General features: G+C 55.4%; 1 protein-coding gene across 3 annotated transcripts in view; it reads left to right on the forward strand.

Annotated features, from left to right (window-relative positions):
• The first annotated feature begins 2510 nt into the window (after nt 1–2510).
• The window catches only part of NOS1 (nitric oxide synthase 1), a 60237-nt gene continuing 40265 nt past the window's right edge, over nt 2511–22482 (forward strand). For 2 of the 3 annotated variants that reach the window (XM_054844611.1, XM_054844608.1), the window contains exons 1-2: nt 5248–5451; nt 16539–17697. In XM_054844611.1, coding sequence (XP_054700586.1) covers nt 16970–17697 — 728 coding nt within the window. In that variant the 5' untranslated portion in view covers nt 5248–5451; nt 16539–16969. Of the gene's footprint in view, nt 2595–5247; nt 5452–16538; nt 17698–22482 lie in introns of those variants that run through there. The other variant, XM_054844609.1, reaches the window with a different exon arrangement.

Raw genomic sequence — 22482 nt, forward strand, 5'->3', positions numbered from 1 at the left:
ACGTGATGGAGGGGCTGCGCGGCTCGCTCCTCCTCGGGGGGGGTGCCCCAAATACACTGCTTCACTTCAGTGGGTCTGGAGGGGGGGGCTGTGGGGTGACCAGGGATGCTGGAGCCTCTCTTCCTCCCCCCCCCGCCACGGGGAGGCACACGAGGGGCTTTGCTGGTGGGTAGCGGAGTATTTCTGGCATGGTTGTCTTTTTTTTTCTTTTTCTTTTCTTCTTGCTCTTTTTTAGAAATTAAGAACTCAACAGCAGCTGTTTCTCTGCTTTTGGGTTTGCTTTGTGTTCTTTTTTGCAATGAATGCTTTGCAGATTTGGCTTATCAGGCTCGTCAGCCTGCTCCAAGCACCCCGCTCTCCTCCCCGTCCCTATTTACCCAGGGCGCTGGCTGACGCAGGGCCCTTTCCTGTATTTGTCACCACCCACCCCAAGGTCCTCTGGTGATAACTTTTCATTTAAGATTAGGGATTTGGGACTTTTTTTTTTTGAAAGAGTCTTTAGCGTACAGTCCTCTGAAATGTGTCACTTCAGAAAAAAAAAAAATCTCTACGTATACTGTTTAAGGTTGAAACAAAAGTGATTTTTCTAGTTTGCAATTACCCCAAGAATTGACCCAAAGGTGCCGTTCGGGGGGCTGGATCCCACTAGAAAAGAATGGGCTTGAAATAGGGACTCAGATGGTATAAAATACTGAGAACTGGCTGGTTTTAGCTGGCTTTAATGATCTTGATTCTGCTGATTTCAGTGGAGTCGTGTAGCTCTGCCGCTGCCGAGCATCTGCCCCAAAACTTACAGCTGCTGGTGGATGGCTCAGGCACTTGTGTTTCAAAACAGTGTTTGCATCTGAATAACCCAGAAGTAACTCAAACCCCGTTCAGCTTGTGAAGCGACGTCTTAAAGGAGTGTTGGGTTTTTTGTTTTTTTTTTTTTTTTTAATCTGTCTGAATTAGACCCTGGATTTAGAAGAAGTCCTTGAACTTCAGTGTATTTGTTAGCCCTGCAACGTGTCCTTAAAATGATAATGAAAGCGATCTTGATTTTGATGGAAAGGTGGTAGGGCTTGGGCTGGGGGAAACACGTTACCGTGACTTTTAAAGGTAGGGGGTTCACATTTTGAAGTACAAGAAAAAGAAGTGCAAGGGAAGACAGACAGGTACTTCTCTGCCCTATAATAGCGATGAAACATTAAATCATCCCCCTGGAATTTCTTGTTTGTGTGCTCCCATAATTTCATTTCTTTGGTGTCTGTATGAAGCTTGAGTTAGTTGAATGCCAGAAGCCAAATACTCTTCGACTAATATTTTTTTATTAGATTTTGTGTGTGCGTGCATGCCCACGCGTATGTTTGAGAGAGAGATCACCCTTTATAACCCACTTTATACCCTTGGAGGCTGTGAGACACGCTCCAAAAGAATCTTTCCAGCAGCGTGTTTCAAACCGTAACCCCCAGTGCAGGGAGGTTTAAGACATATATTTGATTTTTGGTGGGACTTACACGTGTCTTGTTGGAAAGGAGGGCAGTGTTGGGGAAAAGCTGACGGCGGTGTTTGTGCTGGAAGACTTCACGTTGCCACATCTCTGCTTGGTAGCCCGGGAATTGTTACAGCTCCTGAAAGTGGGGAACAAAGAGTTTTTCCCACCCCCCCCCCAAACATGTCCTGGAGCTTGTGGGCTGGTGGAGCTGAGAGCTGGCACGGGGATGTCTCTGAAAGCGAGCTCCCTTGGCCGTGGCCTCCCAGGTTTTAAAAGCAGCCCGGATTTGATCACACCCCGAGCTTTTCCCCACGAACCTCGCAGGGAGGAGGATGCCACCGAACCCCCCTGAGCCCGTGGCGCGGGAGGAAGGAGGCAGCGGGACCCCTTGCGGATCCCACGCGGGAGCTGCCGTGTGGGCACGGGTACCTCCTGCCCCCAGCAATCGCCTCCCCTGCGGCCAGCCCGGCAGAGAGCGCAACGCCCGGGCCCGGCTGGGCACTGCCCGGGCCCTCCTGCGCCGCCCGGCTCTGCTCGGGGAGAGGGCGAGAGCGAAGGCTCACTGCCACCTCTAGGCAAGCACCGGCATAGGCACTCGCTCTAAACTAGAGCACAGACAGACAATCCTGGGATTTGTCCCAAATCGCTGCAGTCTCTGTGCCAGACCCCGCTATCAGCTGCTCTGGGTGTGTGTGCGGTTACATAGGCTCCTTAAGCTTTAGCATAAATATGGTCAGCCGTTTCTTTATTCCCCGGGGCGGTAATCCCTCGAACGCATTTCGAGTTGCATCGAAATAGCAGCCCAATAACTCCAGAGCCGCGGCTGCGGGGGATGTTGTGTGCGCGATCCGCGCCGAGGCCACGGTTTGCTAAGGATCTTAGAGCCGAGCATCCTGAGCGGCACGTTCCCGCCGGCAGGCAGCGAGCCCCGGCAGCAGAGCCGGCTGCCGGCCACCCACCCCTCGAGAAACACCCATCGCCAGACTCTTGGCACGCACCCGACCTCCCCACCGGAGCCCACAGCCACCGCCGGCTCCCGAAAGAGAGGTGGGTGAGGATGAAGGGCAGCAGGAGAGGGGAAAGAGCCCAGATTCAGGGGAGGGAGAGAGAGGAAACTTGGGTGAGCATTAGCTGCTGTGTTTATATTTGGCTTCTCTAACCGCTGGGAGCATATGGCCAGAAGCAAGCAGCGCTGAGCTGATTTCAGAGGAGAGGGGGAACCGGGGAGCAGCTGTGCAAGGGGCAGGGAAGAGGCTGTTCCCTCTCCCGAGCAGTTTTGGGGGGTAACTTGCTCGGTATTGCTGTTTGCGTTTGCTCCCGGCTGTGAGAAGGGGGGAAGCAACTTTGGCGGATGAGGCTGGCTCGGCAGGGCTGGACGTGGCGGGGGCTTCTCCAGAGCTGGGGTCTCTTCTCCAGGGCTCTCGGCTACCCGAGTAGGAGGAGGCAGGATTACAGGAACATGCCCCCATGGAGAAATTCTGTCCACAAATGCTCTTTGCTGGAGGAAGGAAGGTGCAGACGTTTGCTGTCACACCAAGAGCTGTGTGGGAACAGGCTCGCTGGGTGCAGACGGGCTGGAGAGGGTCACGCTCCACCTTCTCCATTCGCAGACCAACATCTGTCTCATTAGTTGTTTATGAATCTCTGAGCTTTCCTTTCCGGGCTGACTCATGGCTACCGGCTGGAGGGAAAGGCTACCTGGGGCTCTTCTCTGGCTCAGGGGGATGCGCAGGATGTGCACGGGCCAGCAGCTCCCTTCTCAGGCCGATGCTTTGCTCCTCCCTTGCCTGGATTTATGGGCTTCTGCAAAGCTCTAGCTGATGCAAAAATGAGCATCGTCCCATTAAGTTTTCTGCAGGTGGAGGAAGTGCTGCCATGCCCTGGTGAGGACGTGGCCCATGGATGAGCACAGCTCATCTGGGTCTCTTAAGCTCTGAGCTAGTGGGAGAGGGCTGGGATCCTGCCGAGGGTGCCGGGTGGGGTGGGTGAGGTGCCCTGCCAAAGCTGTGTCCCCGAGTGGCGCAGAGAGCCCCGCGTGAATGGATCCGAGCACCCCAGCAGTCAGGGCTCTGCTTCCCCAGCAAGGTTTTGCCTCCCATAGATCTACGTCCCCGGCGGGAGGGCTGGTGGGCAGAGAAGCAGCAAGGTGCGGGTGGCAGGAGCTCACATCGGGTGTCAGGGTGGCTTCGGCAGCACAGAGTCCCCTCGAACACCACGTGCGTGCCATCGTACTCATCAGCCTTGTGTGAGCTGGACATCCAGCCGTGCTCTGCTCACCCCTGTCTGTCTGTGCTGCCATCCAAGGGGGACTGGTCTGGTTTCCCTGATAATCACCAGCCCAGGTGTGAGCCCTGAAAGCAGAAGGTGTTGGATTGTCAGCTTCAGCCCAGGCTAAGAAATTTTCAGCCTGCAACTGGGTTACAAAGCCCTTTTTTGCCGGCATGCACCTACTGATCCCTCCACGGGGCAGGTTTCCCTGCCCAATGGATCAGAGCAGATGCCGTCGGGTAGCTCACTATTAGATTAGTCCTCCTGCATCTAAATAAGCATAATCATGTTTTCATTAGCCCCAGACAGTGCCTTACAGCTTGACGTATGGGCATTGTGAGGAGGGGGGGAGTATGGTGGAAGCAGCCCCAGCCCCAATTCTGCTGCTGCGTTTGCCTATCCTCTCCCCTTTGCCACCTCTGCAAAACTCCCTGTGCGCCGGGGAGGAACAGGGCTGCTCCGTTTCCTCTTCCCTGTGGGAAGTTTTTGTAATTGAATCGCCTGCTGCGCTGTGCTTTGTTTGCCTGCCTCCGGAGAGGCAGTGGGGCAGCAGGCTGGGGCTGCTCGGGGCGGCTGGTTCCCGGAGCTGCTGGGCTGCCTGGGGCTGTGCGTCTTCACCAGGCTGAAGCCGTCTCTCCGTGCTCTGGTGGGACCTGCCTCCTGGGTTTGGGAGGAAGCTGCGAGCAGGTGAACCTCGCCCTCCTGCCCGAGAGCCCGCTTGGGTTTATATAATATTATATATCTATAATTGTGTGTTTGTTGTTGCCATGGGAATGAGCACAGTTGCAAAGCCTGGAGACTGATGTCAAGCCTCGGTCTGCACTGGGCCTTATTGGGGGCAGGTAAAGAGGCAGAAGGGGCAACGGGGTGAGGAGGAGCCCCTTTGCTCTCTCCCCTGCGTGCAGCTCAGGCTCAGCTCTGGCAGCAGCGGTACGGGCAGCTGGGAGAGGAGCGGGACTGCCCTGACCTGCAGCATTGCCCAGCTCCGGACTGGGGGCACCGGGGGATGCCAGTGGGGCTGGTGCTGTCTGCCCCTGACACAGAGGGGGCAGGGGCAGGCCGGGCAGGAGGGGGGCTGCCTGCTGTCAGGGAAAGGGGGGGCTTTTCTGCAGCCCCCAGAGCACAACCCAGCTTGGAGCAGGAAGATGGAGGGGGGGGGCTGTGGCTTTCCAGGGGCACGGAGGCAGCTGGCGGTGGAGTGGGGCAGCAGTAGGGGTGCTGGGGCAGGGGTGCTGGGGCAGGCTGAGCCCCCGCTCCCCCGGGGCAGGCTGAGGCGGGCCAGTGGGGTGAGGAGCTTCCCAGCAACAAGTGGGGGCCGGGGTGTGTGTATGTGTGTGTGTGTGTGCGCGCGCCTCTCAGCTTTTTAATTGGTGGGGGAGCTGGGGGGGGCGATGCTCCCTGGCAAGAGGAGGGAGGGGGAAGAAAAGCCAGGCTGGAAATGAGGTTATATAAAAGATGTATGATTTGGAGAGCAGAGTGTCTCCTAATGAGGGCTGGCTGCACCGGCTCGCTCCACACCCATAAAAACCCTGGTTGGACGTCAAAGCGGATTCGTTTCGGTGATGCTGGGATAAAGGGGCGCAGCGAGGACTGGCTCCCTCCCTGCCAGCCCAGCCGAGCCCAGCGCCGCGCCGGGCTCCGTCCCTCCGCCGTGCCCGGAGCCGCCGGGAGGGATGCGGGGGACGGGGACGGCTCCTCTCCGCCGCACGGTAGGTGGGGCGGCGGGCGGGCTGTGTCGTCGTCCCCCCCCTCCCCCCAAACCCCCCTTCCCCTTCCTCCAGCCCCGCTTCTCCGGGAAACTTTGCGGCGGGGTAGGGGGTGCGGGACCGGCCGCGGAGCGCGGAGTCCCGCGGGACCGTGCGCTCCCTCGGGCGCCCGTCGGAAGCGTTCCCCGCCGCCGTGCCTCGGGGCACCGGGGCTGCGCCGCTCCGCCGTGCCCTTGGCCGCGGTAGGGGGGGGGACAAGCGGAGGGTCCCCAGCCCCGCCGGTGCGGGCAGCCGGGCTCTGCCTCCGGCTGCAGGAGCCTGGGGCTCGGCGGAGGCGACCGAGCCGCCCCCGGACCCTGCGGCGGGGAGGGGAGCGGAGGGCACGCGTGGGATCTGCCCGGCTTAAAGCCGCTTTGCTGGTCCGGCGAGCGAGACTGTGGGTGGCCGCGCTGAGACGCGGCTCCCACCCGGCCCCCCCCCGCCCCCCCCGGGGTCGTGCTGCCCGCCGGACAGCCGCGGTCGGTGTCGGTGTCCGTCCTTCCCCCCCCCCCTCCGCACCCCGGGGCTCCGCTGCAAACTTCCTCCACCGCCTCCGTGCTCGGTTTCCCCCCGCGTCCCTCGGGCTGGAGGGGCTGAGCCAGCTGCGGGAACGGAGCGAAGCTGGCTGTTATCTTCCTCCCCCGCAACTCTTTGCAGCAAGTTTGGATGGGGCGAGGGGGGGGCGCTTGCACGGGCGGGCAGTTTACCGCGGGGACACACACACGCACACGACACATGACAGCAGGGGCTGGAGGCGAGGGGGACGGCGTGCCTGGTGTTGGGGGGGGGGGGCCGGTTTGCCCGGGGTGGGGGGGGAAGGCAGGGGCAGGTGGACAGTGTGCGTGGGGAGGGCAGGGGGCCAATTTGGCCGGGGAAGGCAGGCGGGAGCAGGCGGGCAGCGTGCCCGGGACAGCCGGCACTTTGCCAGGGGAGGGAAGGGAGAAGGGCCGGGGCGGGCGGGGGGGACCGGATGCGATCTGTCCGGGGAGGGCAGGGGCGGGGGACCGGCCTGCCTGGGGTAGGGGGGGCGGTTTGCCCGGGGAGGGCAGGGAGACGGGCAGTTTTCCCGGGGGGGAGTTAACAGAGAGAGTTTCTGGGCAGGGCAAGGGTGCAGTTTTCCTCGGGGGGAGGCGGTTTTCCCGGGGGTGAGGGTGGGGGGCAGTTTCCCGGGGTGGGGGCAGTTTCCCGGGGGGGCGGGCAGGGCCAGGGCTGTTCCCCCCGGCCGGCGGCGGGCGGGGCCGGAGCTGTCCCGGGTGCTGAACGCTGCGGGCGCCGCGCCCGACCGGAGCCCCGAGCCCGACCCCCCCCCCCCCCCCCCCCCCCCCCCCCGATAGCCCGGGCACCGGCGGGGAGGGCTCGGGGCTGTAGGAGATGCTATCACCCCTCCCAGTGCTGGGGTGGGGGGGTCCCTACTGTTCCCCTTGTCCCACCGGCTCGTCGTGTCCCCGCCGTCCCCGGGGCACTGGGGTGGGGAGGGAGCAAGGTTCCGATCCAGCCCGGGGTTGGGAAAGGGAGCTTCCCCCGAGTGAAGCCCTGGGATGTCCCGCTCACGGCTGGCTCCTGTCCTTCAGGGAGAGCCGGGGGGTCAGTCCGGATCTTGCCCCTTCCCTCTCCCCACCCGCACACCAAGGACCTCGACACTCCCCTCTGAATGCGCTCGAAATGCAGAAGGGAGTTGTTGTCGCAGGGATCAAAGGAGATGAACCCTGCCTGCCCTGCCTGTGGTCTTGCTTTCAGCTTGGTTTGCGGTAGATGGTAGAAAGCTTTTGTTTTTTACTGGCAAAGCAGAGGAAAAGAGCCCTCTGTTCACGCACATCTGGAGCATCTGGTGCTGGGGTGGGTGTGCATCACCCCCTCCAGCTCTAGTCCCGCAGAGCCTTTCCCTCCCTCAGCTCTGCTCTCCCTGAGCGCGCTTGACTCCGCAGCCCAGGTGCAGACATTTTCTTCCAACGCTTTCAAGTTATGACTGTCAGGAGGAAATTCTGGCAGGCAACTTGACAATTATCTGCTGAGTCCCCGAGGAGCTGATCCGCCTCTCACTGAAATGGAGGGGAAGTGTCTTCTTCCTTCCCATGGGAGCACCGGCTGTCTGGAGCGGGAGATGTGGGAGATTGCAGGGGGCAGTTGCAGTGGTCGGGGGCTCGACTGCTTTAAATGCCGGCTCCTTTTCCTCTTCTACATCCCCAAATGCTGATGGCTCAGCCAGATGGCAGAACGGGGTGTACAGAGGTGATCACCAGGGAGCTGTGGGGAGGCTTTTGGGGCAGCGGGGCTGTTCAAAATAGCACTCTCCCGGAGATTTCTACCTGCACATCTTGGCTGGCTATGCCTTTCCTGTTAAAGGTTTCAGGTGGGGAAGTCTTATTTTAAAGAGTTTGGGGTTGCATCAGCAATTTCTTCCTCCCTCTATTTTCTTCTAGCCTGTATTACCCAGAATATTTTCTTAAAGACGCTACAAACTCAGTCGTATACTCTCCAGTTTTAAAACGTGCATATGTTTGCAAACAAACTCCCAGTACAGAGTCTCTTCTTACGCAGACGTGGATTTTGGTGGGGGGATATTTCTCTAATCAGGTATCTGCACTGGGAGAAGCGTTGCATTCCCTCATGAGCAAAAGAGAGTGACAAATCCTCGTGCCCTTTGAATTCTGTTTATTCCCTCTGTCAGCGTGGCGATCGTGAGCGAATACCAGAGAGGCCATTTTAGGCAGAGGGGTTTGGGTTGAATCCTTGCAATTAATGTTGTGTGTCTGCTGACGGGGAGGGCTTGGTCCTCCCTGACCCTCAGGGACATTTTGGCCCTGTCAGATTTTTTTTTTCCCCCCCCTGCTTTGCTCGTGTATTTTGTATTTTCCATTTCAGTAGTGTATCTGTACAAAGGCTTAGGAAATCTGCCAGATTGCCTAAATCAGTGCCTGAAAACAACTATATATAGTAACTGATAAGTCACATGAGCTCGGCTCGCATAGATTAGCATTTACCTTTCCTGAGTAACGAGAATATTGTCTGATACTTGTTGATACCATCGATTTTTACTAAAGAAATACAATGCTGATAGCAAGGGACCAGTTTTGAGAGGAGGCTCCAAATGAAGCTGAAATGCCTTTGGTCTACTCGTGCTGTTCTGATTGTATCTGTGCATTCAATCAAATCTATATACGCGATCTGATCTCTCGTACGTAGCCAAAAATAAACATATTGTGTCCCAAAGAGGGAAGGATCTGTAAGCCACTGTCTGGCTGAAGCCGGATGAAAGCATGTTTAATTCCAGCCGCTTGTTCCAAATTAACTCTGCCATGGGCTGTGTGCGATACCTGACCCAACGCACCCCGTGCTGCCGCCCTACACGGAGCGAAGTACCGCTATGACGCCAAGCCAAGCGCTCGGGATCTGGCTGTGGGCACCAGAAACACGCGGTCTGGAAAGCCCATATGGTATCAGTATGTTGATTCTATATGCAGAGCATGGAAACCTGCAAGTACCGTGTGTGTATATACAAAACCGGAGGTATTTATGCTAAGGCAACTCTTTCCATCGCCCCTCTTTTACATGACAATTCCGAAATGCTTAAGGAAATCTTGCAGTGCCCTTCTAGGGTAGGCTTGTCTTAATCCCATTGTGCAGAGTCTCAGGCTTATGTTTTCAGACGCGCTGCAAACGTGCAGCTCTTCCTTGCCTTGAAAGTCACACAAGCTCAGTCTTTTCCGAGCAGGACCCATCCTTCATCCCCAAACGGCATCAAAACGAACATGTCCTTGGAAATATCAGTGGCACGTCTCGGCCGAGGGCTCCAGTCCCGCTGGCGTGCAGTGGGACCGTGGCCCTGGTGTGACAGCCAGCCCCACTGCTGCCTGTCCCCGTGATGCTGGTGTTGAGGAGCAGGGGCTTGGGGAGCCCAAATCCTCTCCTCTGGCAGGGGAAAAAACTCTCTGTGTTCGAGATAGGAGCTGGGGCTGCTTCAGCCAAAAGCAGCGTCACCGGCGTGGGACTGTCCCACGGGGGAAGGGGAAAAGCCCCAGGAACGCACAAGTACCAGGGGCCGTTTCCACTCCTTTCTCCACACTCCTGGCTTTCTGGCCACCGTGCCCAGCCCCGACGAGGGCTGTGTTCAGGGACGCTGGTGGAGTGAGGATGATGTGCCTGATGCTGCCTCTAAGGAGCAGCCTCGCTGTCGCCGGCAGCACCTTTAGCAAAAATGAGGAAGCAGAAAATTCCACCTACCCCCCCGACTCTGTTCCTGCCTGAATTAGAGCCAGAGCCCTCTGTGGGACAAGGGACGGGTCCCAGGAGGCCCACGGAGAACTTTGCCGCTGCTGTTGATACTATGGCAACAAGTGCTAACGCAAAACCGTAAGAAAAGCGCGGACAGAAACTCAGGGGAACAAATTATCTTTGCTTTTTGCCTTGCGCAGTCGCTGAGGATGCCGGTGCGAAGAGGGCGAGAGCTCTGCTTTGACTCCACGTACCGGATTCATCGGTGGGGAATCGCACCTCTAGTCCTCCTGCACCTTTCGGTGCCGAAGAGAGATGGTAGCGATACTCGGGGGACAGAGAAAATCCCGCAGCCTTTGCAGCGGCAGGTTTTCACGGGGACCCGGCGGGAGGCTCCTGCCTCCAGACCGAGGAACCCAGGCTTGTGCCGCGAGGAGCCTGCTGTTTTCCCGAGGTTTTTAAATAGTGATGTGAGTCACTCTTTCAGAAAAAGTCGGTGACAATAAGGTTTACTGCTATTTACTGTCCTAATTGGGCTACTTCTCCCACTGGCTTGTTAGAGTAGGAAAATTTAACACTGCGCTAGAAGGATTTTTGGGGAGTCAGCAGCAAAGGAGGGGATGAGAATGTGAGCTGCTGAAACGAGCCGGGAGTTTAATTCCTAGACCGACTCTGAGCCGCGAGCTCTGCCGCTGACTTTATTGATGCCGGCTGACGGCTCTGGAGCTATTACAGCTCCAGCCAACCTGCTGCGATTTTTAAATTCCTTTTTTCTTTTTTTCCTAAACAGAGCCACGATTCCCCTCTCGTGCTGCGATTGGATTTTTAGACCATCTATCAAGTGGCATTTTCTCATTTATTTCCTATTTACCTATTTTGTCATTTAGGACAAAGTGGTGTTCTGTTAACGCAGCTCCCATTTGTCAAACTGGAGTTGCTGGTGTAATTCCAATCCTCTTGGCAAATTGATGGCGGTGAAATTTATGTTTTACAGATGGGCAGAGCCCTAATAAGAACATCACTTTCAGATGGGGTTAGCGGCAGAATTGACGGTTTTATCTAAACTCGGTTTCAGCTGCACACCGCAGGCGCCAAGAAAATATTGTACAGAACAGTAAAAGAGAAATGGCAGGCGTGTTACTGAAATATGCTGAGCCTTGAACTCCAAATTAAAACAAAACCCTGTTTCTGTCATCAAAAAAAAAAAGGGAATTTTGTCAACACAGTTGTCTTGGCAACATTAAAACGTATTGCCTGCAGTCTGCTCGGAGAGGTGCGGTTCCTATCGGATGGGGCAAAGGGGAGAGGGACGAGGGACTTCATTAAATTACAGCAAAGTTTTGGTGTGCTTCTGCCTCCTCTAGCCTTGCTGCCCTGCGATTAGGAGTGTGCAGGACGCTGGCCTGAACAGAATAGAATATTTCACTTGGAAGGGACCTACAATGATCACCTAGTCCAGGTGCCTAGAAGGAATGCCGGTGGCTGCTTGCTCCGGCAGGACCAGGCTTTCCTTGGCCGTTTAATTCCCCAGGTTGGGATGAACACAAAAGCAGGCGCCAGGAGTTGGATAAACGTGCAGGTTGCGGGGCTTTGGGGCAGCTTCGGCCCAGCGCCATGGCCACGAGCAAACGTGTATTGTTTTGCGTTCCAGAAAACAACCCCCTGATTAGAGACAAACGAACTCTTCCGTGCAATGGAGGTAGATTTATTTATATCAGAAAGCAAGCGTTTATTTTATTAACTGTTCTTTTACCGGTGGCAGGCGTGTTTTCAGTGCGAGCACCCATGCTCTGCTAACGTGGGGGTCTCCAGGGCCGAGACCTCGGCACTTCGTCCCTTCGGCAGCATCCTTCCTGAGCCCGCTGGCTTCCGTGGCTGCGTGGAGCGGTCCAGCGGCTCTTGCAGCATCACCGGACGCCGGGCGCTGGCACCAGGGTGTTGTACAGATGGCCGAGTGCCTCTTATTTAATTCACTCCTACGTGTAAATCAGGTTTATTGGGGGTGAAGAAAATGTCGTGGCCCAGGTGAAATAGCCGCTTCCCAGCGTCGTCTGCTGGGGATGGGAAGGGAGAAGCGGAGCACGTCGTTTGGCTGTGAAGGAGAAAGGGCTCGCTCCTTCCCGGACGGATTTTGGCAAGGTTGGTGGGAGGTGGATAATTAGAGGTAGCTGCAGGAACATCGTCTATATATTCTCGGGATTAAAAGGCCATAGATACACCGCAGCAGCGGTCTGAGCCAAACGGGAGTTGAGCGCAGAACTGCTGGCACGAGCGAGCTGGCTGCCAGTGAATCACTTTAATGCTTCATTTTCAGATGCACAAACACGCAGGTTTACAGTAACTGTGCATATGTTGCATCCCATTGCTCCTCATCAGATTCACTGACGCTCCATGGGTCATAAAAATTAAACAGCCATAAATCCATCAGCCCTGGGGTTCTTCATTGAACGCTATAAATCCCACGAAAACTAATTAAATAGGACAATGGTCTCCATTTAAAGCTGGCACGTAGGAACGTAAGCTATTACCGCAGCAAAGACAAGACTCAAAATCGATTTGTTGAGGGCAAGGGCAACCCAAGTGCCCGCGCCGAAGGGCTGGTGTTGGGTACATCCTAGCTCACCGTAGCCTGCAGCTCCTGGCTGGGAGAGTTAAGAGATTGCGTTAAGCTCCTAAGATTTATTTCTCCTCCGCTTTGCTTTCTAAATCAAATCATCCAATTAACATATGTGCTGGAGTTTGTTGCTTGAAATGCTATCTGGCGACTCTAAAAGCTTTTCGTTATTGGTTTTTCGTCGGGCTTGTTTGTTAAGCAAATGCCTTTGTTGCTGCCGTAGGGGAGCCTGTTCTGCTGCTCTTCCCTACGCTGATTAAAGCCTCCAAACAAGCGATGTCAGCATGGATCGGTGTCGAGATCAGAGTCAACGCTTTTCGTAACGCTTGTCTGGGGTGCTACGAGTTTGCAGCTCTGCAGGGTTTGTTGCTCTTCTGTAACTTGAGTTGATTTTATGCTTTGGTAGGGGAGGGAAACTGAGGCAGGGAGTGGGACGGCCCCATCCGTGGGTGTTTAATAAAGGGGGGTGGCTCGGCAGGGAGCTGAGACTGGTTTTGCTCACGGCGTTGGCCATCTCCTGCCCGTCTTTCGAGAGTGAAATAAGTGTTTCCACCTGAGCAGCACTCACCCCAGTGAAACCCTGCTCACCGCGCTGCTCTCGCTGGTTTTAAGGAGTTAGACGTGACACCTCCAGTAGGTTTAAATGTATGACCTGGCAAACGTACTACTGCTCTTGGGTTCATAAATCAGACTCTTAATGATGCTCGTAGGGAGAACCGAACTCGGCGGAGCTGAGTGCAGCTCAGCCTCCCGCGCTGCAAACAGCTGGCGTCTCCCTGTCGCTTCGCACGGGGTTGAATGCTTCAGGTTTCATCCGAAACGTGTCCCCTCTGGGAACAGACCTGCAGACGTCCCGGGACACCCGGGGAGCTGGGCACGGGGATAGCCCTGACCTGTGCTGGGTGCCTGGGGAAGTCTTCCCTGCTCTCCCAGGTGTCTCCTGCTGCTTTCTCCTGCCATGAACATCTCCCTCTCATCTTCAGTCTGAGTTTGCGCAAGATTTTGTAGCTGGAAAACGGTTGGACTCGATGATCTTAAGGGTCTTTTCCAACGTAAATGATTCTATGATTCTACGAAAATGCTGGGCCAAATCTTGCCGGAAGGAGCAGAAGGGTCAGGGGCTCGGAGACAGGTTACCCTCCATCTCCCTGCCTGCCCCTCGGCTTTCTGGCTTTTCTCTGACCTTCCTTACTCTGGGAGCAGCTGAGAAATAGGAAAGAAAAGGCTTGACTTTGAGAAAAGGGGGAAAAAATAAATCCCCAACAGGCAAATAATGTCATTCCCTGTCTTCCAGCCAGTCCCGGGCAGCTGCTGCAGAGTCCGTGGCTGAGGGGGGACATACCGGCCACCCATCACCCACGGGCGAGAGCGTGCAAGGTCTGGGAACGAGTTACCCTCTTGTCTGTAGGGGACATGCTGGTGCTCACCCCCATCTTGGAGAAATCCCTGGCTGGGTGCTTAGGTATCACCTATAATCTATTTTTTTTCTCCTCTTCCCACTTGTAAGGAATGCTGAGATGTCGGCGGGTTTCGGGGATGGGGAACAATGTGCGCCCAGCAATGATGTTCCCTGGGATTTTGCAGGCTGGAGCTGCGTGTACGTAACAAATTATAAGCTTTTTTGAGCAAAGAACTGGAAATTGGTCTGGTTGGAGAAGAGCGAGGGTCTGTAAACACTTTGGGGTTTCTCAGCTCTTTGGGGTGGGCGAGTGCCCTTTCCAGTGAGCTCAGCATCGCCCCGGTCCCCTGCAAGCGCCGCAGTAAGGGGTCACACCAGACTGAAGGACATCATCTCCTCTGGCTCTTGAGCATCCACCCGTGGGAGCTGCCAGGGATGCTGCCAGCCCGGCGGTGATGGGGGGCAGTCCCCAAGACGGCCCTGGCCCCACTGAGACGGGCACGATGCGAACAGAGACTTCACCGACTGCGAGGAGTTCGTGAGCGCCGCATAGCTGGCGACTAACCCAAGCAAATAACAGGGCTGTCCCCTTGAAGAGAAGCTGACAGTCCCACACTTGCGTGGCGCTTAAATCGCTTTCAAAGCCTCGTTCGTCCTTACAGCATCACCTAATGCATTAGGAATGAGTCCTGCGGGAACCAGCGGCTTGCCCGGACGTCAGGGTGACGGTGACCTCGTTTGCAGGGGGGAACCAGTGGAGGGGCTGCGGGGGGCAGGGACGGTGCTGTGCTCCTGGGCGTGCTGGTGGGCTGCCGGGAGCAGGGCGAGGAAAAGACAGACCCTGTGCAGGGAGAAGGAAGCTGGTCCTGTGGTTTGGCACCGGCACCAAAAAGCCGAGGACTCCTGCCTGCAAAAGAGGGGGAAGGTTTGCCCGGGGTCCTGCCTGTGCCGCTGCGTCCAGCGCCGCCGGTGAAAGCGGGGTCTGGCTGGGGAAGGGATGGAGGGGCTGGAAATGAACCTTCCCTGTAGGAGGAGATCTCTGCTGCCCTCCTTCCTCCCCAAATAGGTGACCTTCCCCCCCCCCGGGTGGCCTGAGGGTCTGGAGGAGATGTCCTGCTCTGCTGGCCCGAGCCCTGTGAGGCGGCACAGCCCATCACGGCTGGCGGAGGTCCTGCTCCAGTGACCTCTGGCCAGGGCCACTGGTGGGAAGTCACCCAGCAATTAGGGCTAATGTCACCGGGGCTAATTAGCCCTTGAGGAGGTGATGACTCCCCACCGACCTACTCAGGTGACATTTAACCCTTTGCAGGCTGCTGCTGCTCTGCAGCGCTGAGTAACGGCAGGAGAAGGGCAAGAGGGGTTAAATCCATCGGCTCGGGTTATCGGGCTCTAATTGCTTTATTCTTTACTCGCCTGTAAAGAGTCAGTCTGGGGTCAGCAGCCTTCGTCACATGAGGATTAAAATGCTCAAGTGAGTTCATGCCAGGGCTGATGTCACTGCCCTGCTCCTCAGATCCCTGTTTTTCCCATCCGGGCGCTGGAGTGAGCTCCTGGCAGAGGGGGGCTCGGTGTCTGAAGGTGCAAATGCTGCCCTGAATGTGCTGCCTCTGAGAGACCGGAGAGTGTTTTCCTTGGCATGTCAGTGCCTCCAGCCTGCAGATCTAGTGCCCTCTGTTCTCTCCCCAAAATCTGGATTTAAAGCAGAAAAGAAGGCATTTGCATTTCAGCTTGCTGCTAAATGTCAGGGCGCAGTCCCGGAGAGAAATGTTCTCCAGAGCATCTAAGAAATGGGAGGGAAGCACAGAGAGGATTTGGGAGCTGAAGTTATCAAATGCAAGCGTAGGCACGTAAGAACCAGGGTCCCATCAGGAGTCAATGAGACGTGGCTCCCCAAGCCACGCGAGGGCTGTATGAAGTCATACCCAGCTGCACGAGGTCTCCCGAGAGCTGGGTAAACTCATTGCATGTTCTCCTCTAGATGGTTTTCCATCAGCTAAAGCAGTTTGTTTGGGAACTGTTTGGAACCGGATGGCAGGGCTGGGCACGGGGGAGTGCTAGCTTTGCCTCCTGTGTCCCCAGGATATCATGCCAGGCTTGAAATATGGGGAGAGGAGGAGCCGAGTCAGGCTGAGGCTGTGATCCCTCTAGCCAGGCTTAAAAGCACTTGCCATCCATCGTAAGTGCTTTGCTGTAACTCAGGGTAAGGGAGCTGAACGTCCTCTTCTACTGACTCATTTCGCTGGTGGCTGCTACTCTTCTTCCTGAAGCACCGAAACAGTCTTGGTGTGACAGCACCTATGGAAAGGGTTCCATCCTGGGCAGGGACATACGTCCCCTGACCGGTCACCCCGATCCATCTCGACCGTCAGGTTGTTGGATACTCTGGAAAACGCAGGGAGGCAAGATCCTCAGCCGGCAGAAATCACTGCTGAGCTCCACGCGGCTCTACCCATTTGCCAGACTCGCTCGCGCATTTTTTTGTTTGCGACCCAACGGCAAAGTGGGGAGGGTCCGTGCAAGGATGCCCAGCGGCCCCCTCCGAGGGCTTCCCCGCTCCCCCCCGTGCTTTCCCGGCCCCCGCCGAACAGATGGTGCCGATTTTTGCAGGGGGAGCAGAGGAAACAAAGCCCAGAGCGATGGGAGGCTGCAGCCTGTCTCCCAAACGCAGCCTGGGGGATGACATCTGTGGGGACGGGCTGATGCATGTGGGTGTCTGTGGCGTGCTGAGCCCCGTGCCGAGCCGGCACTTATGCCTGCCCTATCTCACTTTTCTTTCTCCTTTGTTGTGTATTTTTTTTTTCCTTTTTTTTTTTTCCTCCTTTCTAGATAAAGAAGCTCGCGGACCGTTTGCAGGGATGTCGGTGAAGCACGCGGGCTGCCTCCCCGCCTCTGCCCAGCCCAGGACCAGAGGCTGACTGGAAGCTGGCATGTGCCCCCTCCAGCCCCTGCTCGGCCGCGCGATGCCCAGCCCTGCCCGCCCTGCCTGCCCTGCCTGCCCTGCCCCTAGCCTTGCTTTCCACCGGTGATACACCCTGCTTTCCCCGGGCTGTGTTTCGGAGAGAGGCAGCAGCGAGTATGCTGCAGAAAGCCAGCCTGCAGCCGAAGCCCAGAGGAGTTTTGCAGTGAGGCCAGCTGCTTAAAAGCCAAAGCGTTGCCCCTTCCCCGCCCCGGCGTGGATAAGCATCTTGGGCAGCGACTTTCTCTGCGCTCTGCGAGTGTCGAGGTCCTGGTCTGCAGGCTTGAAGAGGGGCGCTGCCATGGAAGAGAATGTGTTCAGCGTGCAGCAGATACAGCCCAACGTCATCTCGGTGAGGCTCTTCAAGCGTAAGGTGGGCGGCCTCGGCTTCCTGGTGAAGGAGCGCGTCAGCAAGCCGCCAGTCATCATCTCAGACCTGATCCGGGGAGGGGCTGCGGAGCAGAGCGGCCTCATCCAGGCTGGGGACATCATTTTAGCTGTCAATGGCAGGCCCCTGGTGGACATGAGCTATGAGACCGCGCTGGAGATACTGAGAAGCATTGCCTCCGAGACCTACGTGGTCCTCATCCTGCGGGGCCCCGAGGGCTTCACCACTCACCTGGAGACCACTTTTGCAGGCGACGGGACGCCGAAAACCATCCGTGTCACCAGACCCCTCTGCCCAACTCCAAAGGCGGTTGACTTGTCCAACCCAAGCCTGCACGGCAAAGAGCAGCCGCTGCCAGCAGCTGACCGCACCATGGGCTCCCTGTGGACAAGAGATATCGGGCGGGAGGTGGAGCCGATGGTCCACGTTAACGGCGTCGTTACCGGCAGCAAAGGGCAGGATGCTGGGAAGGCGAAGGAGGGTGCTTGTGGTCACCCTTGCCTCAACGGTGGTGTGGAAGACAATGAACTGCTCAAAGAAATCGAGCCTGTCCTGGATCTCCTGAAGAGCAGCAGTAAGGACAGCGATGGAGATGCACCCTCCAAGGTAGAGACAAGAGATATAGAAGTCCAGGTGGACTGGTAGGTCCCTAAATACATTTTTTACATTTGGTGAAATGTGCTGGTTTTGGCTACCCAACGCGGCTGGTTTAGGTGTCGGTGAGCACCTCTCCAGAAATGGCTGCTGGCTGACACGGCAGGATGGAGACAGAGAGGAAGGGATGCAAAAAAAAAGGGGGAAGCGGTTAATGAGGGGGAGATAAAAGTAATGAAAAATCAGGAGTAGATGGTGGAAGAAAGGGAGAGAGATGTAAACGTGGGAAATTGGGGAGACAGCGGGAGTAATGTCTCATGGAAAGCTCAGCTATGCGATGTGGTGGATCATGGGCTGGGCTGGGATTTGTTTCTGTTTTGTGTTCTCAATCTCATTTGTTGTAAGCTTTAAACACAATCCTGTACCTCAGTTTCCCCACCTGCCAAATAAGATTCATGGTATCGTCTGTCCTTGCTATTCTGCTTTGGAGCTCTCCCCTTGAAATCTGCTATTGATTAACTGCCGGAGAGGGAGAAGGAAGGTCAGACTGACAGACTATGATGCTTCCCAGGAGAAATGATTTTTCAAAACCTTCTGTGCTTTTGGCAGTCAGGCTCCGGCTTTGGGGAGGGGAGAGGGGAGCCCCACTCCAGCTGAAGCCAAGGGCACCTCTGCACCATGGCAGTGGGACCCGCCTTGGATGCCCCGTCTTCTGGGAACGGGGGGAAATGTTTCCCATCGAGAGCTCAGAAATGGCCATCCCTTGTTGAAATGCAACAGCGGAGCTGCCTGTTCGTCCCCTCCGCTGTTTGTAGATCGAGCTAATTATTTCAATACGCGTATGCATGTATAACAAGGGTGGGGACAGCTGGGTGCTTGCCCCATGGCTTCCTGAGGAGGGTGAAGTCCCTTCATGTGGATGGAACTGCTTCATTTCTGGTATCTGCTTCTGCAAGGGGCCACATGTGTGGTGTTGCCCTCCCAATCTTCCTCGGCATTTCCCCGAGAGGTGTTTACAGAGGGAAACCATCGCTCCACAGCCGAAGCGGATCCCTGTGATCCTTCGTGCTTTGCAAAACCGTTGTTGGTAGCTATGGTTTTTTTAGTACCAGCTCCCTCTCCTCCTGGCCATTCATTAGCAATGATAAGCTGCCTTTTCCCGTTGCCTTTCCCCAAGTCCCCAAACACATTTTAGCGGAGTCAGGTGCCGCAGCAGGTTGTGGCTGCCCTCGGTTACCGACCGGTTGTAAAAGCCAGGAGGCTTTTTCAGGCGGGTTTGCTGGAGCTGGTAATCTCGGTTCAGTGACAGAGGGATTTGTAACTTCACGGTCCCTTGCTGCACCTGCTTCCTTAGGGAGGGGAAAAAGAAATGTATTCTTTTTTTTTTTAATTGGAAACGAGAGGGTAAAGGCAGAGCTGTTGGCTGTGGAGGAGCAGGATCCGTGCGGTGGGTTCCCTACCCGGCTTGGTGGCAGAGCTCCGGCTGAGCTCCTGATCGTTCCCGTCATAAACCAACACCCACGCCGTGTGTTTTCCATCTTTTTTTTTTTATTATTTTCAGTTGTTATCGCGTCGTCATTTCTGCTCTCCCAAATTGTGCATTTTTTCCGTGGAGGACACGGTTGCTCAAAGCCCGTTAGGGTGGTCACACTGAGTCAGAAGAAAAAAAAATAAATCTGCGCGGTGCCGGCGGCGGGTGGCAGACGTCTGGGGAAGAGCTGTGGGACAGGGTACATTCGGGGACACCCTTCACGCTCCCAAGTCTTGACACATTGTCTGCTTTCAGAAACCCTTGTTTTTGGTCTCTGCTGTGCAATAGGAGGCAATTTAACTCCTCGAGCCCAGCTCTCACCCTGGAAGGCTGAGGGCTACCTGCCCAGGCTGCACGTCCTTTAATCCAGCATAAACCCATCCCTGGGGGAACCTGGTTTAAGCAACCAAAGAATCGAGACCTTGAAGGGGTTGTGCTTGACTACAGGTCCAACAAAATGTGCAGGGCTGCTTAAAAGTCCCTTCTGTCCCTCTGTGTTTGCTGAGACTGCTGCGGTGGAGCTGGGGGTCATAATGTGGTGAAGCCCCCGGAGGACACAATCCCAAGCATTGACACAAGGTACAGCCTCACCCTTCAAACTGTCCACCTCAATGTCCCCATCCCATCCCACCAGTTGCGGGTTCTCCGAGGAAATTCTGTTCCAGCTGGGGAAAAGGATGAAAAATGTGATTTCTTTCTTTGAGGAGTATCTTCTACTCATAAAGAGATTAAACTGGAACACTTTGAATTCACTTAAACTGAAGGACCTCAAACCAGCAAGAATATTAGTGAAGTGGGTACTTCACCAAAACTCCACTCACTTTATTTTTCAATGTCCTTTAAAAAAAAAAAAAATCTATGTAATCTATGTACCTTGGGACTGAAAATCCACTTTTCGGTCAAAATTAGTCTTCAATCTTCTGCTTGATGAAAAGCTGCAGCCTCGCTCTTGCGGTAGGACTCTGTATGAGCGAGAAGACCTGGGATCAAGCAGAGAAGTGGGAAAGGAGATATACTGCAGGGAAAACTTGTCGAGAGCCACTCTGCAGGGTAAAGGGCATTTCTCAGCCACCTTTCCTCCCACTCCTGTGACATGCTGGAGATGATTCATCTCCTCTGCTTGGTCTTAGACAGAGCTGGGGCATCATGAAGGTCTTCTACAGTGAGAGTTTTCTTGGTCCATAGGAGAAGTGCAGAAAGGTCAGGAAGCAATGGGGAGCGGATAACCATGGAGACTGTGTTGGTCGATGCCAAAGAAATGCCCCAAAAAATAAGAAAGCCTTATCAGATTGATAGAGCTGTCACGCTGGAGGCTGTGACTTCTCCAGGCTTGAGGGGAAGCAAGCAAAGCTGGTGTTAGTCAGAACAGGAATAGAGCTCTACCTAGACCCCAGGAGAGTGCAAAACCTTGCTCAAGGTTGAGCTCAACATCTACAGCCTGGACCACTTGACTGTTCATCCAGTTGGAGGTGCTGGTCTAGAGACCAGTCCTGTTCTTCCTCTGTCTTCTCTTGGTGCTGACCTTCACAGCCTGCAGCACTTTGTCAAAGCCGGTCCGGCTCACAGAGCTGTGACAGCTTTCCTAGGGCTAAAAGGGAATGGTACAAGTTTGAGGTTATTCACAAGGAGCCAAACACTTCTTGTTCAAAGTGGGCTTTGCCAAAAGTGATGCAAATTACACCTGATGCTTTAGGCTTCCAGCCCATGTCTCTAGTGTTACTTGCAAGGAAGACTGGAAACTGTTAAGTATGTATTGGGAAAAAAATATCAGTTCATCTCCATCCCTTGCACCCATGGTCTGCACTCCCCGGGGGAGCTGCCCCTGCAATGACCTGGCTTTTGCTCCCTGCTGATTTCCAGCTGCAAGGTGCCCTGGGTCCATGGTGCATGCCCGTGGGATGGGCTGCGACCACGGCTGAATGTCTGCTACTCGGCTCAAGCCATCTGCGATGAAGTCGCAGAGCATGGAAGTGGGGTGCAAGGTATGATGAGAGCTGGCATTTCTGCCATGAGGCTCACCGTGGGCTAGAAAACAAAAATAGAGTTTGATTCACTCACTGCCAGCTAACCTAGGTCTGTTTTTCCTCTGAGCTCTAGGGAGATTGTCATGTCCCATCTTCCCTCCCTCTCCCCCCCCACCAAGTTGCCAGTATTTATTTTTCTTCTCAGGTCTATTCCATAACATGAACAGCATGATGGAAACATGGCAGTTTCGGTCCAAAAAGCAGCATCAGCAGCCCTGAGAGGGAAAAGTGTGCTGAGAGCAGGAATTCTGTTTATGAAAGGTTTCAAGGTTTCAGGCTCCATCCTGCATTGGAACAAACCCCGTAATTTTGCAGTTCTCGAAGAGAAAATTCTCTTCCTCCCACCTCCTTCACCGCCGCCAAAATCTCTTTGTGTTGCTCAAAACATTTCATTTGCATTTCTGATGTCTTCGTTATTCTGTACTTGGACACAAAACCTCTGAAATGAAAAGGTTCCTTGAAACTATCATGTTGTTGCCATTCTGCAGAACGGTGAAGTAGGGAGCTTTGGCAGTGAATAACCCTCCCCTTCTCCCTGGGCGGATTCTTCTTCCTCGTCACTCTGACTACATGAGTCTAATCCAGAGAGGCATTTTGTGCCTGCAAACAGCATATTCCACCTGAATATACCCCCGTGGAGCCCTCTTGGACCAGTCTCCAAAGCACCCTTCATCCAGCCAGCCCTTGTGCTGGTGCTGCTGCTTGCATCCCACGGGACAGCCATTCTCCTTGTAGGTGGTCCCAGCAGACAAGTCCATGGCCCATGTGCGAGCCTGCGCTCTCCCGGCAGACCTGAACTGCATTTGGCCTCCAAATAAGATGCTGAGGGTGGAATCCTCCGGGTGGTCTTTGGGCACGGCTGGGAAGGGACGAGCGCGGCGGTTGCAGGTTGCATCTGGTGCTGGCTGAATCACGAACGTTGCCAATGGGACTTTGGGATTGCTTGGAGCTGGTCCCAGGTGTTTATCTGTCAATGCCTGCTCAACGGCATTTACCAACCTCATTATTTCATCGGCCTCTCTCCGAGGCCGCCCTGTGTAGCTCGTTTGGCTCATCAGTCCCTAATCCCAGCACTGGGTACAGCCCAGCAATGCTCTGACCTTCTGAGGGCGCGAGACCTTCTTCAAGCCATGCTGCGTGCTCGTCAGTGAGGCTTTTGTCCTCTTCTCTCAGTGCTGTTCAGGCTCCCCGTTCTCATTTAGGAAGTGGTTTCCTGCTTTGATCGCTCTGCAATTGCCCGCTCTGGGCATCTCCGCTGCCTCTCCAGAGAGCACATC

Source organism: Grus americana, chromosome 16, assembly GCF_028858705.1.
Source record: "Grus americana isolate bGruAme1 chromosome 16, bGruAme1.mat, whole genome shotgun sequence".
In the NCBI taxonomy this organism is placed as follows: Eukaryota; Metazoa; Chordata; class Aves; order Gruiformes; family Gruidae; genus Grus; species Grus americana.